General features: G+C 41.7%; 1 protein-coding gene across 1 annotated transcript in view; it reads right to left on the bottom strand.

Moving 5' to 3' along the window:
* Nucleotides 1-16,780, bottom strand: part of LOC311007263 (protein kinase C-binding protein NELL1-like) — a gene marked incomplete at its 3' end in the record, with an annotated part of 272,144 nt that overhangs the window by 155,102 nt on the left and 100,262 nt on the right. The window contains exons 8-12 of the mRNA XM_084000380.1: nt 13,585-13,719; nt 11,100-11,202; nt 8,867-8,940; nt 4,499-4,598; nt 1,400-1,528 (exon numbers count right to left, since the gene is read on the bottom strand). Coding sequence (XP_083856506.1) covers nt 1,400-1,528; nt 4,499-4,598; nt 8,867-8,940; nt 11,100-11,202; nt 13,585-13,719 — 541 coding nt within the window. The remainder of the gene's footprint in view (nt 1-1,399; nt 1,529-4,498; nt 4,599-8,866; nt 8,941-11,099; nt 11,203-13,584; nt 13,720-16,780) is intronic.

The following is a 16,780-nucleotide window of genomic DNA, read 5'->3' as shown; positions in this document are numbered from 1 at the left end:
TTCATTACTGTGAACACTGAACCTGTCTTGTATTCTTTGTTACTGTCACATGTTCTGCATAATCCTAATGTAAAAAAAAAAAGTCATATTTTCTCCAGTTCTGTATTAAACCTTTGTCTTCTGTGTTTTATTTTCCTGAGACTCAGCTCTTGCCTGTGATTCATTTTAAGACATGGTCTCTTAATTACATCAACTGGCAGATACTTTTATCTGGAGCAACTTCAAATTAGTGCAATCGGCCATCAGAGGAAGAAGACCTGAGACCTCGTGTCAAAGCTTAACTAATCACCACAGTAAAACTCACTGCTGCATTGCCATTGGATTTTGAATATATTGTACATTTTAATAAATGTTAGAATTTTTATTTTCAGACAGATATGAAATGAGACACAGAGAGGAAAACCTGTCATAAACTCTGTCCTAAAAGCTCAAGTCCTCAGGTCTTCTTCAAGATCTAGATGAAAGTATGTTTGAATCAAAGTAAAATAGTTGTGTAGTCGGAGTGTGCAACACTTTGTTCCTGCTCTCAGGTCTATATCCACTGATCAGCAAATCATTACAACCTTTGGTGTGTTACTCTTTCATTGCATCCTTTGTAGAGTTGCCAGCAGTAATGAACCTTTCTGATCCCTCATCAGCCTTAACCATGGAAACATTTTCACACAGCAGACAAACAAAGCCATCGCCGTTTCACAGATCTTGCTGTCCTCTCAACATTCACTAATTCCCACTCCTTGTGCAACAGCTGATGCCATAACAATGGTCCAGACCTCTAGTCTCTTCACAACTGACTTCACTGCTCCCACACAACAAGCCTTGTTGCCCCTGACAGCCACCGTCATGTCATGTCACACACTCTTTCTTGTTCATTGGTTTTCCATGATGGTGGCCACCTATGTGCAGCGGCTTTGGGCTCTCCAGCTTGGTGGGGGTTTTTTTTGGTGTATTTCCTGGTGTGTGTACTCAAGCTTTGTCCTTCAAAGCATGTCTACAGTCGGCAGGCTTTTAACCTACCTCAGTGGTTCCCAACCTTTGGCTTGTGACCCCGTTTTGATATCACAAATCTATCGTTCCTTGTTTTTATGTTGAAGAGTGTTTTTCTGTTTCCTGCTTTTAAAATGTGTAATGACTCTAAGTATGAATGCCACCACTGTGATGGGCAGTTGCAATTTCATTGTATTTTAATGCAGTGATAATAAAGGTCTCTCTCTATCTATCTGTTGGTATCAGATCATTACAAGTCTCTTACCGAGGGCCTGCAAGGAAGCCCTATTAAAAAAAACACTATACAGTAACAATTAATGCTTACACACCACCACCCACACTGCTTTTAACATCCTGAGCTATTAGACATTATGTGCCCTGGCCCAGCTTGAGCGGGGTTAAGGTACAGTCCTACCTTCGCAGTAAGTAGAATCCCCGTGGATGGAGGCATAGCCGCTCTTGCATTCACACTCTGCTTTAGTATTCCGGTTTTTACACTCCGAGTTTTCTCCACAAATGAGTCCCTCTGCGCAGAAGTCATAACCTGGAAGAGAGGACCAAAGGAAGCCTTGATTTACGTCGCTCTTAAAATTTGCTCACTCAAGGCAGTGAAAAACTGTGTGCACATCTACACAAACACAAACACAGACACACACACACACAAACTCATAACTGTGCCAGAGATGAAAGCGGACGAATGCACAGATTAATAACCTTGTTCCTGTCACCTACAACACTGGATGACAAGAAGCTGATGAATGAAAGTTTATGTTTGCAGTAGACTTGGTGCAATAATAAAGTTTTGGGAACAAACAGTATGGAAAAAAAAACAACAACAACAAAACACTGCCTTTTACACAGGTGTTGTGCAGTGGGGACTAAGGATCTCCTGAACCTCTTAGTTCTGCAGGGTGGCTTGTATTGTGTTTGTATCTGATATGTCCTGCATCTTACACTGTGTATGTCCCAACAACAGTCTTGTGTGAGTCCAGACTCCTGCCAATCAAAGACTTTTCCAGCATAAAACACGACACTAACCACACATGCAGCATTTCACTGCACTGCAATGTAAAAAGGCCTGAGCTTCTTGTGGAAGAAGAGCCAGCTGTGCCACTTCCTGTAGATGACACATGTGGAAGTCCTACAGTATAGGTGTTAATAAGTGTGCACCACCCGAGTGTCCTTGCCTCATGATTGGCTGAGGAGGAGTGGGCCTCCTCGACCTACTCTTGACCATCTCCTTGGTCTTAGAGGAGTTAAGGAGGAGGTAGTTCTTGTCACTCCATTCACTGAGGGCCATGTCAGATCTCTGACCTCTCTTCCTGCTTGGTCTTGACACATTCCTCAACAGCTGTGTCATCTGAGTATTTCTAGATGTGACTCTTTGGGTTGTTCTTGTGTCCCTTATACTGTACGTAGCAGACTTTGAAGACAGTCTCATGTGGAGGAGCAGGGGCACTTGTCTAGAGACTCTACAGAGGGGTGAAACAAACGACCCGCATAATATGGTTGTTCAGGTTAGAGGACTAATTGGTTGGGGAATGACTAGGTCTTTTCACAGACAAATGACTGCAGTGATTTGATGCTTAAAACACTGTGTAATTACATTTAACCAAAAACCACTATATTTCCCTAGACTTCACAAAAAATGTTTTCCGTTACCCTGACCTAAAAACAGGTGACTCTGTTGCAGATGCAATTACCAGGACCTACTTTCACTAGCAAATCAAACCATAAAAACCCTGTGCTATTGCCTCTCCACCAGCCGTGTGCCACCGTGCCAGTCTGTCTCAATTTTTTCGAACCAAACCAGAACGAGATCCTGCACGTGCACAAAAAAAATATGACATGAGAGATGGACAGATGAACTGAGAATCAGTCTGACAGAAAAGGAGGCAGACAGACAGACAGAGAGATGATTTGTCTCCTCCTCAGTAGGTATGAGCTGATGTAGCCCATCATGTCCTGTAATGAGTGACAGACCGGCTGCACATAAAAGCCCTGAGAGACAGGGAGCCTGGGGAGCCATTACTGAGGAAAGAGCTGTGTCTGCGTTATCCTTCCTCTCACCCCGCGCCCAACAGAATGATGCATGCACACTAAAAGGACCGATTACATGAGGAATAAAACATGTGTGTACGTGCATCCATGTGCATATGATAATGTACGGTCCTGCTAAAAAACAAAAACGTTGTGTTTTTTTTTGTGTGTGATGGTAGGATTTAGTTGTTTTGCGGTACACATAAATAGTTACTCCCTTCAATATTTTCTTTCTTTTTCTTTTTTATCTCAGTAAAAACAGGAAGGTGTGAACACCCAGTGACAATTGTGTAATTACCAGTTGAACAGAACTAGCATGACTCTGAAATTGACTTGTGTCTCACTGTTATGTCTTCAGAGTGACAGCACAGTACTGAGTCACAGTGGAGGAGAGGTCCGCAGATGATTTGGAAATAATGAGCGGTTCCAAGTTTTGGTGCCTTTGTGTGTGTGTGTGTGTGTGTGACAAAGAGGGAGCGAAGGAGAGAGAGAGAGTTGTAGGGAAGATGCACTGTGACTCTAATCTTTAATTGTTAGTTCTTACAGTTGAAATAGTTATTTTGCCTCCCTCCTCACTCCACTGTCCTCTCCTTTATACTCCATGCTTCTCTTCTCCCCCGTCTCTCACCTCCACTTTGTCTTCCCCTTTCAACACGAGTCTAAGTTTGATTCTTCTTTTATTCTTATCTTCTCCACTTTTCTTTTTCCTTTCCTCTCCTGCTGTCGCTCTCCATCCTTCTGCTTCCCTTTGTTCTCTCAACATATCAAGTTTTACCCCCACCCCCCACCCCCACCTCCTCTCATGTGGTTTATACTCTCCACACACCCTCTCCCTTCCTCCATTTCTTTTCAACAAAGCAGGTTTAAGATTTGAAATGTCCTCCTCTCCTCTCCTCTTTTTGCCATCTTCTCCTTTACTATCTAAACCACCTCCTTCTCTCTGATCTCCCTTCTCAGCTTTTCTTTCCCCTACTCAAATCCTGCCTTTTCTTTCTCTTTTAGCTTTTTTTCATCTTCCTCTCCATTGACTATGGTGAATCTAAGGCATGCTGCTTATCTTACTTAAACGAGAGAGCAATTTCCTTCGCTCAGAACCTGCCCCGGGATTCTTTTATTATTGCTAATAGCTGACAGCCTCCTACAGTTTGTTTATTCAATGTATTTACTGAATTACCAGTGGCTATTTACCCTGTAGTACTTCCCTGCCAAAGCAGCGGGGTTCAGGCAAATTGGCATAGCAGGTGCTTTATAGCAGACAGACCAATCTGCTCCGATAGGTATACCAGCCAAGAAGCATTCACATGGGGTGTAAAGGGAGAGAAACATAGTTATTGCAGAGGCACGGCCTGAATCAGCATCCGGCAGACTCGTAGCGTTCGCTCCTTGCAGTGGGGCAGGGCTTTGGTGCAGGCACGTCCAATGAACAAGAACAATTCATACAACTGCGGAGAGTAATATGAAGAGGAAAAGGTACCTCGGCAAACATTGCAGCATTTTCCATCTGGTAGGATCTGTTCACTGACGGTGCAGTTGATCTCTGGACAAGTTTCGGTAACTCTCACCATCAGGCCATTCTAAAAAGGAGACAAAACATCAGAGTTTCAGTGTTCAGATTCTCTGCAGGAGCATGATCTTGATTTATTTGTGAATCTCGTGTTGGACATGTGTGTTCATATGAATCTCGCCCATTTCTTCAACCATTGGACCATGGAAAATACAGGAGAAAAAGCAGAAATGAGTATCCATTATGTAGTGCAAATGCTATACAAACGTAAGTATGTATGGCCCTGGGGTTAACACAGCTCACATCAATGAATGTCAATGAATCAATCTGAATGTTTTCAGTACAAAACCCTTGTTGGTCTAAATGTGTAGAATGTGACATACAGTAAGTTAAATCAGTCAGTCAAACAAAAAGTTGGTATTATCATCACTACAGTAAAGGTTTATGGACTAAATAGACACTCTTTCACTGCAAAATATGCAATTTCCTTTACAGTTAATTTTTCAGAACGACATTAAATTCACTGTTTGCTGTCGCTGTACTGTAGCTGCTCACATAATGCCTGGTCTCTGAAAGCGAAAAGAAAGTGTTTTGTTAAGAAAAATCTGTCACGTATCTTGAAGGTCTTTAATTGCATTTAGAAAATGTGACCCTTCACAACCTGACAAATCAAGCCATGTATTACTTATTTAATAGTTTAGACATGATAAATAATTTCAAAGGTTTCTCACCTCTCATAAAGGCCTGCACGTACAGTACACAGCTCCACTTTGCTAATTAGAACCTTTTAATTTGAATGTCACAAGGTCAGGATGACACTGCTTTGAAATGACGGTTAAAAAGATCTTTAAGATATTAAAAAACAAAAGTATTTAAAAAAAATATTCCTGAGTGTATTAGGCTGCCATGACAACAGAGAAGGCAGAACGTAAAGGCTGCTTGTGCTGTTCACATTCATAAGGATGGCATGAATACAGACAGCAAGTATGGTGCAGATACGTGCCACCGAAGCGGGGAAACAAAGGTAGATAAAACTCAGTGTCATCTTCCAAAACAAATGGCAGACACAGCAGCAGCAGCGGCAGCAGCAGCTGGAGCCTGGCTGGGAATGTCAGAGCTCCAGAGGTCCCTGCAATGTCTCTAGGGTGTGAAGTATCAACTCAAGTCCTTAAGATGCTTTTCTCCCTCAGCATTGTGCTTAACTGCTTCCTCATTTTTTTTGTACACCACAGTTGCTTTGCACTGTGAGCCTTTTATCAGTAACATCATTTTCTAATATTTCAATTTCTAATAATATAATTCTAATCTCCAAAGTGATGAGCATTTTCATCGTAAATGAATCAGTCCATCCATTAAAACCGCATTAATCAGAGATGTTTACATTAACAGTATCTTACGTGAGAAATGTTGATTGTAGCATTGGGTCCACAGAGAATAGTCACCTAATTAGCAGTAGCTTGTGTTAGAACATTTGTTTTTCCACAAAGCCTCTTTTCAATGCCTTATCCTAGTGTGTTGATGTGTTTTGATGAAAAAGCTGAGGAATCTGTTGCAAGCTCCTAACAGTTGCAAAGTCACAGTCAGATCCACTGGCTGCTGAGGATAAAGGAGTCATATATTTGTTTCTCAGTTGTTGGTGGAGACCAAAGCATAGCTAAAAGGAAAAGTGGCACAGCAGGTTAGGCAGGCGCCCCATATGAAGAGGCTATAGCCCTGGCTGTAGTCAGCCCTGGTTCGAATCCCGCATTGGGCGGCCCTTTGCGGCAAGTCATTCCCCCCTCTCTCTGCCCCCCCATTTCATGTCTCTCTCTACTATGCTATCAAATAAAAGGCAAATAATGCCCCAAAAATATAATAATAAAGAAAAAAAGAAAAAAGGAAAACAAGTGCTAATGTAACCCTGTGTCTGTGTGACAGTATTGGCTCATAAAAACCTTCTATATATTCACATGTCTTCGTAAGGTAGCTTTGCTGATGCTGCAGTTTTCCATTAACCTAGTTTGCAACATTTCTCAGTCACTTAAAACATGATCTCTTGCTACGAGCGGGCGGTGATAAGAGCTTTAGCCATTGTTGAGCAGTGCTACATCTCTCATACTGTATCTTCACTTTACCCACCATTTGTTTTTGGAGTGTGTGTATTTTTCGATACTATTTTCCCCAAAAAACACAAGCCATCTCGGTAAAAGCACCTTCCAGCAGTGAAAAACACTGTAACAGTGATGAGATGCTATTCCGCATCTGCACACGAGATGGTTTCATTCTGAGGGGAAAATGAAACCCAATATAACGTTCCCCTGGCAAAGCAGCAATTTGCCCAGCAGCCAGCCACACACTTAACTGCTGTTACTTGATGAAATTAACCCATGAATGCAAGCTGCAAAAGAAGACATTGAGGTAACTGTAACCGCCTCAAAAACCACCCTGATTATAATCACACTATGTTCCAATCGGTTATGCCAACCTTTTATTGATTTATTTCCTGTGGGAATAGACAGTTTTTAATCAGAATTACATCTTTATCATGTTGTTTTTAAAACTTGAAATTTGAATATAAAAGGTTAAAAAACACAAGAAATAATAGTTGCTTTGTAAAACTAAGTCAAAACACCTCCATGTACCTCTAATAGGCAAAGCCCAGACGAAGCTGTGCAAAAATGTTGATATTTCAGCAAACAATCAGCAATGACAGTGTTATACATGTAGGAAGTTGTGTACAGATGTGGAGGCTGGAGTACTGGCTCCAATTGTGTAACACATCAGACTTTCATGTTGGAGGCTGAAATCTGGATGATTTGAAGCTGTCAAGAGGAGTAGCTGCATCACATCACTAAGAAGTGAATAAATGTGAAAATGCCATTTAAACAAATAGGAATGATCATCAAAAGCAGTGAAATGAGACTGAGGCTTTACAAACAAATAAATAATTCCCTTTCTTGAATTTCTGCTCTCCTAATTAAAGCCTATACAGTGCATTACGGGGGGTGGGTGGGGGTTATTGTACAAGAGCACAAGAGCAATTGGTTAATGTTTCTGTGTTATGAGTGTTATTTGTTTGTGGATGCCCTGGCTCTTAATTGAGAGAGCTATACCAGAGAGTATCTAACTATCTAGCTCACTAAAAACTGATGACATGCTTTGGAAAATGTAAATGAAATACAGGATTTGTAAAAATGGATCTTTAAATTAATCAAAATGGTTTTAGCTGTGGACTAGAGTGATGATTCACTTCACACACATCATCTAAAAATAGCTTAGTGTAGCTTCCCTCCCTCCCTCTCTCTCTCTCTCTCTCTCTCCTTCTCTTGCTTATTCTTCCCAAATGTCAATGCATATATTCACTTTTCTCACTTCCCTCTTTTCCCACAGCGAGAGTGAGAGGACATGAGAGCGAGGAGGGTTACAGCGTTGAATCAGCACCAACCAGCCACAGACCAACAGAAACCATCACAAACCGCACACAGTCGTGTTTACATGTAGCTTACATGTACGCCGTGTGGAGCAGTGGGTTGAGAGCAGGTGCCCCATATGCGGCCCCGGTTCGAATCCTGCATCAGGCGGCCCTTTACTGCATGCCATTCCCCCTCTCTCTGCCTCCCCATTTCCTGTTTCTCTCGACTATACTATCCAACAAAAAGGCAAAAAAGCCCAAAAATATACTTTAAAAAAAATTGGGGTGTCATGGATCCAGGCACTGACATTAGAGACCTCTGAAAGCCTCCAAATAAAACATTTCAGGTGTCTTCTCAAAACAATTTGTCCACAAATTGGTCATTTAGCAGCGCTCACATCCAGGAGTTTAAAGGATGGATGTAATTGCTTGGAACAAAGCTTACAAATAACATAATGTTTCAGAGTCTCTGGGGGCTAATAATGGATCCAGGAATCCACTGTGTGGCTCTTTGTAAGCAATTACATGCATGAAACGCTAGTTTTCTCCTTAAAAGATGTTTTCTCTCTTTAGAGATAAATGGCCTTTTGAGTAAAAAAAAAAAAAAGCTCACCTCTGTTCTATATTGAGCTGGAATAATGACTTTAATTATAATCCACATGGTGATGAAGCTCCAGTTCAAACCAGGGCTTTGTGTTGCTGCGTTCATAAGTTATTCTAATTACCTGGCTATCTCACCATTAGAGAGGAAGGGAAAAAAAGCAGATTGAACAGATTGGTGGAGGGAGGAAAAACTAATAAGGCCTGCTGGATAATTGAATAACGCACCAAGCAGTCCACCACATGCAACCATTAAGCATTGACACTGAAATAGAAGTATGGCGATCTGATTGCAGAGCTGAGGCTGCACAGTGGCAAAAGAAATGTACAGTAGAAAGAAAGGTTACCTTGCATTCCCTGCAGCTCCTGGATAAAAAGCGCTGGCCTTCAGAGAAAGTCTGGCCCATGTAAGTACATTTTGCTGTGGAAAAATAGAACATAACCGCTTCAGTATCAAACCATTAAGGTGAGCACAGTAACTATGAAATGACAGAAATGGAATATTCTTTCAGCTAATATGAGCTCCTGTGGTACTTTCAACAATAGAGAAAAATGCTTGTGAGTCTGTGAAGAGGAAAAAAAAAAGTTTCCAGCCTGAAGTTCTGCATAGTTAATTCTGTTAGAAACAAACTTGTTCTTGGCTAGTGTGCATAAGTGGAGAGGAAATGTATCAGCGCATTAAGAATACAACAGAGGAGACCCTTCTACATATTCCTCTGGCAATAAAGCAGAAATAGAAAATGAAGCATATGATATGAAGTCCTGCTTTTCTCCTCTCCAGGGTGCAAGACCGCGGAGCGCTCAGTCGCAGTTCTGGAGCGCTGCTCCCTCGTTCGTCTGTGCCAGAGCTCTGATGTTCACAGGGGAGGAAGAGGAGGAAGGAGGAGTGAGCGCAGGGATGGAGGGAGGCAGAGGAGGGTTGGAATTATTCAAAGATGGACTATACATCAGGGATTTATTGTTTTCGCAGCACGGCAAGAGACACGGTTGTTCTTGGCTCCGTGAGCCGTTACCAGACCTGTGTGCTTTATACTGGCAGTGATGCTCAGGTGACTGTGATCTTTGCTCTCGCAGATGGTTCACTCTGGTTTCATTATGCCAGCAGAACATCAGCACTAACACAAAACACAAAACAAGCTACAGTGGTTGCGGTTGTGCCAGAAACTTCAAAAGCAAGAGCTACTGTGAAGCGAGAAAGCTGAACCTGTGTACTGGCAGAGCTTGTAATCTGGTCATAATGTATAATGCAACTTCTGTTATTGTTTTCCTAACAAGCAAACTTCTGTGGATGAGTGAACGGTGACTATCTCCTCTCAAAGAACAAGAAGTGGGATGACACAGTTAGAGCTTGGACAAGTTACGTCTCCAATTGATGAAACTTTCCCACAAAAGTTTGTGATTTTACATCGCTGATGTGGGAAATAAATATTGATCAGAGGACTAACAATCACTATAAACATGAATGGGAGTGTTCTGTTCATTTCTAGTTGTGTGATAGTGTAAAACTGGTGAAGTGACAAGTTAAAATATCACTGTCTCTATTTCCAAAGACAGTGTAGCAGAGTTATCTGCTCACTGTGATCTCAGCACAACTGCACTCTGACCTGCAAGTACTGTATGCTGGAGTCAGCAGGAGATCACAGCCCAGGACACCCACTTACATTTGTCAGTTGTTTGGGCTTCAGTAGAAGTCAATGATATATTCACATACTATAAATGTAACAGAGAATACACCTTTACATTGCTGTAAAAAAAAATGTGGTACAACCAGAGAGGGAAATGTTGCTATATATATCCCTAAAAACCTGCAGAAATTATTAAAGCTTCAGTTTCACACAGAAATAAAGGAAAAGAGATTTGTCAGCATGTAGCTTGCAGACTCTAGCAGCTGCAGCTAGCTAGAGTAAGTTAATGCTTAAGGTCCAATCCTCTAAATTCTGGCAATACTACAATACAATACTACTATAGTCACTTCTTAGCTGAGATGCTAATGTTTGCTGATTACCTAAGGTAAACATACTGTTTAATCCATTCCCTACACATATTTTCTTGCTTTTTCAGTTTTGAAAATGCTGTCAAAATATTGAATTAGTGGAATTCCTCAATGTAAAGTCAGCCCCACCTCCTCTTGAACTGTATTAGACATGATAGAGACTTTTTGCTGGTATTTTGCAGACCAAAATTCAATCTGATTTGATCTGCATGAGAAGAACATGTTGATCAATACCACAGCGGGTGAATCACTGAGTGAATTTCTGCATGGCTGTGTAAATGCCGACTGCCCTCCATGTTCAGAGGCAAAAATATTGTTGATTTACTATGACAGAACGTCAGCAAAAGATAGAACTGAATTGAATATGTCTTGATTAATTATATATGGGTGGATAAAAGTGAAAAGATTATAGAGAAAAGTTGATTATGTGGGTCGATCATATGCTTCCTAGTTCTTTTTGTTGGTTTGCTGAGAAAATACAAACCAAAATACAATAGTGGGATTAAAAAGATGGCAGCCATGGTGTAAACTGAGCACCATGACGTTTAGCTTCCTCCTTGTTCTCAACAGGAGCCGCTCATACTCACGTCTGCATTTCTTGCAGCAAGTCCCATCGACGTGCACCGGCAGCGAGTCCTCTGAGCAGTTTGCCGGAGGACAGAAAATCCTGCGACATTCCACCACACCGTTCTGAAAGAAGACAAATTTCCTTATTCCTTTCTTAGTTTCCTGTCTCACCAAAAACACATGCAAATATCAGAAGCAGAAACTCAACAGTCAGTGTGCACATACAGTACAATGTTTGCCTGTGGCACTGCCAAAAAATCCATACTGAACATGTCTCCTGCTTTTTTTTTGCACACCCCTTCATTGAAGTTAACGCCTTTGTCTGGGAGCAAACACCTTTTCTTCCGTGACCCATGGGAATGAAATGTGAAGAAATAGGTATGAGTACTACAATGATGTGGTCTTCACAGTCACAGGTTTTGGACCAAGCTGTTGTTGATGTCTTGTTTTGACCACAAACCAAAGAGATATTCAGTTTATTGTCATGAAGGAACAAAGAAACCAGAAATATTCAAATTTAAGAAGCTGAAATCAGAGAATTTGGACTTTTTTTTCTTAAAGAACTACTCAAACCGATTATTCGATTATCAAAATAGTTGACGATTTATTTAATAATTGATTATTGTTCAATTAATCGATTAATTGTTGCAGCTCTACATGAAACACACATGGAGCAGTGTATCATCCAATGTAGCCTGAAGCCCAGCACAAAATGAGTACAGCAGTGTTCGCACCATGCAAACCAACCCCCGACTGTTCAGCCACCGACAGGACTGCAATCTGAGACTGAAAAGCTATCGTGTTAAAAAAAAAAAAAAAATTATAATGTGGTACAGTCAGATAGCAGATTCATCATTGAACACTGGGTGCCCGATATTGAAATTGAGCAGCCTCCTGATAGCAGGTAGTTATTCAGGCCCTGAAGGACTGCCTTCATTTTTGAGTCTGATACCTCTCTGCACGCACCTCTTCATTTCATGAGTCATCGGAAATGGTTCCCCCAGGATGCAGTGGTTATCAGTTAATGATATGTCCACGGGAGGAAATCAGACCGACTAAACTCCACCCTGTGCTTGATGTGCAATGATGCAGCAAGTCTAATTCCCCAGGGCTCAGGATGGTCTGATTCGACATATTTCAGAGTCTGGCTCCTATGTATGAGCAGAGGCAGGGAGGCTTATTAGGGGGACACTTATTAGGGGTCGGGCATGAGGTAGGGAGAGAGGAGGCAGGGGCTGGGAAAGAGGGAGGTGTGATGGGAGAGCAAGTTGTGGGTGAGTAAAGTGTTGTGGTGCAGAAGGATTGCACTGTTATATCATCAGTCTGTGAGGCTCACTCTGCTCAGGTTAACTGCAGAGAAAATGCTTTGTGTAAAAAATCGTGTCATTTGTCTTTTTGCTGCTCCCTTCATTACTACTCTTTCACTTGATGCGCTGCTAATTTGTCATCTTAATGAGTCTTTTTTTGTTAAATATGGAGTCTTAAAGCTATAGTGAAGAAGACACTGCGAACATGGGTCGCGCTGTGAATGTTCAACATTTGGCAACACATACTCATATCAGCAGTACAGCGACATCCGTGTCTGCCCTCAGTCTGATTTCTGCTCTCCACTGAGGAAAAACACCACCAATGAAAATTATTTTCCTTTGCTCACTTTCATTCTTTCTTTGATTGTATATTCCTTCTGCTGAACGACCAGGCTGTTCCTATGTACAATCCACTTCTGAACAGTGTCTTGGGTGCTTGTTTCTACCTGTTGCTAGCAGACTCACTACTCCCCCTCCCGCCCTGTTGTGAGGTAAAACACGTCATTTCCTGTGCACAAGTGCGGGAATGTCACCAGTCAACACGAAATTCAAAACAACAAATACCGCACAAGATTTGCAGAGCAGACTGGCTTAATCAGTGTTGTGTTATGTAATCTAGTAATGGCTTGGATGCAATGGACATTTAACAATCGTGAAAAAGTTATGCACTATAGCTTAAAAAAAAACTGCATTGGATGAAACTAATTCAACTGGTAAAAATCAACATCTTGGGTCTGAATATTTCACTCAGAGTAAACATTATAGCTTCAACAAATATAAACAATTCAGATACACAGTACTGGAGGAAGGAACCTTGGTGGCCTGGTGGCCCTCACACCTTTTACTCATTTCTGGTGCACATCACAACATTTCCCATGATCTCTCACTATTTGAAAAACGCCAAAAAATACTGCATGAATAGCAATACTCAGGAAAAGGAGTAATGCTGTCAGGAAGTGGAATTAGATGACTTATGGGAAAATAAGAGAGACTTGATGCTAAGGGGTTAAATAGACTTAGCCTTCTTCTTTAGAAAGTGACTCAAATTCCTACAAGAAACTTTATAACTAGTCGAGGAAATAGGTTGCAACATCTTGTAGAGGTAGATTTATTTTCCACTTGTTTGAGGAAAATAATACTTTCAGGGTTGAAAGCTGGCACTTCGTCCTTTGATTTTGAGGATGAGGGTGACACTCACCTTACATGCACAGTTCCTGCAGTTTTCGGGCTCCACCCACAGTTCCTTATCCCGGTACACCAGGCCGTTAGCACTGCATGTCCTCTCGCAGTGACAGCCCTCCAGCTGGGTCAGCCTGGACTCTGCGTAGTTCAGCTGAGGATGAGCAAAGAATCATGGGAGTCACCACACCGAATCGAAAGTCTGAACGTGCACATACTGTAGGTTAAACCCCTCAGCCCATTTCCCCCTTCCCCGCTGACGTTCCCTAGTCAGGTTTTTTTTCTTTTCTTTTTTTAACAGAGGGCTGCTCCACCAGGAGCTGCTCATTAGTAGAGCACACAGAAGAGTAGGTGATCATCATTCAGCTCATGCTCCAGACCTCAGGCTATGATCTTCTGAGAAATGACAGACAGGATTGACAGTGCAGATCCTGCCTCTCCCCTCTTCTTCTTCAGCTTATTTCATGATCAACACCCACTCTCGACACCGCTGATGCATCTTTGACTGACAAATGTCACGACGCAATGTCACAGGGATGAACAGAGAGGGTGGGAAGCACCACAATGATTAACTTTATAGCATTATTTAACAACTCCGTCTCTTTACACATGTGGTGAACACTACTAAATTGTTATGCCATGGTGGGGGACACCTGAAAGGGCCAATTGATCTGAGGAGCACAGGTCATGACATTGTTGATCCTCTCAAGACACTCAAGGCATTTCTGCTGCTGTGCCTCCGTCCCTCTGCTCCTCTGAGACCTGCCCAGGCCACGGTGTCAGAAGGACAGGACTCGCTATGAATGATAGAGGCTACTCAGTAAAAAAGAAAAATGCTGGGTGTCACTAAGGCTTTTTACTTCATTTAGAGGAGTCCCGGCCGGCTGCTGGAGAGCTGTGTGAGCTGTGAGCAGTGGAGATGTGTCCTGTCAAAGCCCCCAAACAAAATGTTTGAAATGCAATTTCAAAGGCTGGGAGGCTGCCTTGAGGCACCACAGAGGAATACCTTTCCTGTACATTGCAAGAATCAAATGGCACAGTGATACTGCACAAAGGAGTCAGAGGCTAATAGGTATGTATCTCCTATGGTTGATACATGAGGCTGAGAGCACAGAGTGTACACAAAAGGCTGAGAGACACGAGCAAAATAATAAAACAAGACCCGAGGGCAACGTAGAAGCAAAGAAGGGCGAAGGAGAAAGTCTTCTTTTTTTTGTCTGAAGGATATGTCAAACATGTATGAATACATTCCCACGAAATGCAGGGGACCACTCAGTCTTGGGCCACTGAGCGATTAATTAGATTTTGTTTGTGATCCAGATCTGGGCCATCTGCCACCAAGTAATTATATTTAGGGCTGTAACAATGAAACAAACACACTGTGATTCCAAAACCTGATCAGATCTTACAATATGAGTGTTGCTACAATAATAATGTGCCTGAGTTTACAGCAAGCAGGATGTTGCTTTCTGTTGGCTTTCCAAAATGCTACACATTGTAAATACAAATGCAGTGAAGGGCAGTGAGAAACCAATGTGGTTGTTGTAAGCAACAAAAAAGCTCCTGCATAAAGGAGTTTGAAAGCCTTGAATCTAAAGGTGAGTTACATTGTACAATGACCATAGTGTATATCAGTGGATCATTTCAACACTACATACAGTAGCAACCTCTAACAATACATAGGCAAGCAGACAATTAGTATGTCTGACCTTGTAGTGAAATGTTTATTTATTGGAAATACACTGAGACTAAAAGAAGGTTGTTCAAAGACCTTAACAAATAAAACCATGTTTAAAGGGGCTGTACAGTATTGGTGGGCTGTTAATGCTAATGCTTGCCATTTAGCAACAGCAAAACGTATCTTTTTTTTTTTTTAAAGTTTGAGTTTAACAAGGGGAAATAAATCATACTGAATCTGCATTGATAATCCACAATGTGGTATGAGAATAAGGTGCTACTGACTCTGAGTATTTCTACTACTGTGTTCCGTCATAATACAAGCCTGTGCCTCCTCTCCCAAACAGGCAAGCAGATACCATGCCAATGCTGCCACGCTAATCCACACACACACAACAAGGCTTATTGTCAATTTCACCTCGCCTTGACACTCCACATCACATTCAGGACCAGGCAATTATTCACCTCATGCTGAATTCCTCCACTCTCTACAGCGTAATCGCACAGAGCCATTTATAGCTGGAGATGAGATGGCTGCATCCTCCCTGCTGCAGCTCGTATGAGCAATGAGGTCAGGTGGCAATAGGTCGAGATGTGTTCATGTGAAGGAGGCAGCACTGACACAGCGGTTGGGTAATGTTCTTCATTTCACCCTTATTTACACCAAAAATTATTCCATAGCTCACCCGCCCGCTGAGATGTCCTTGCTTCATTCACTCCCACCTGATAGCACTCACTCATGCAGACTGAAGCACATGCACAAACACAAAGTCAATCACACATGCACAAACTCTCTCTCTCTCACACATACACACACAGTTATGCAGATGTGTGGTCTTATAAATGGTTCAAGCTCTCCCCTGTGGCTCCAGGGCACAGTGCACATTGCCTGTTAGCCTCCTGCTGTGCCGGCATAGTCGACTGACACCCCTCTGAACCTGGTACGCACCCGTCCCATGTGACAATGTGTGTGTGTGCGCAAAATCTCAAGCCTTAAAAGCAGCCGTAAGAAAAAAGTGCCAAACATTACAATGTGAAAGAAAAAAGAGATATTCAGCAGTTATATAACTAGTTGTACAATCCTGCACATGCTAATAAATATTATTTGGGTCGGATAGTTATGAATGTTACAACTTATCCTCATGACACATACTGTACAGTAAGCATGACAACCAAATCCATGACTAGAGTTTGATTAATCAATATTTTTATGGTTTTTATGTGAGATCTTTTAACGTGAGTTTTTATGTTGGTGTCTGTATGTATATGTTTAACTGAGCCCAAACTGATGACAATTTTCTGTCCTTGTGACAGACAATAAAGTTTTTTTAATTGAATTGAATGGAATCATTAAAAACAAAAGGGAAAACTTTTTTTTTCTATTCCACTTCATTTTAGAAGAAACTGTATCTGCATTGTATGAATCTATCATCTTGTTTTAGCCCAATAGTGACTCTGCTGATTCAAATAACACAAGATCACAAGTGTCCTTTTTCATCCCTCCCAGTTTTTGAAATGAAGGCACAAAAAGACTCAAA

This window comes from Trachurus trachurus, assembly GCF_905171665.1.
Source record: "Trachurus trachurus genome assembly, chromosome: 3".
In the NCBI taxonomy this organism is placed as follows: domain Eukaryota; kingdom Metazoa; phylum Chordata; class Actinopteri; order Carangiformes; family Carangidae; genus Trachurus; species Trachurus trachurus.
Note: the sequence above shows the minus strand (reverse complement) of the source record. Positions and strands in the feature narration are given on the sequence as shown.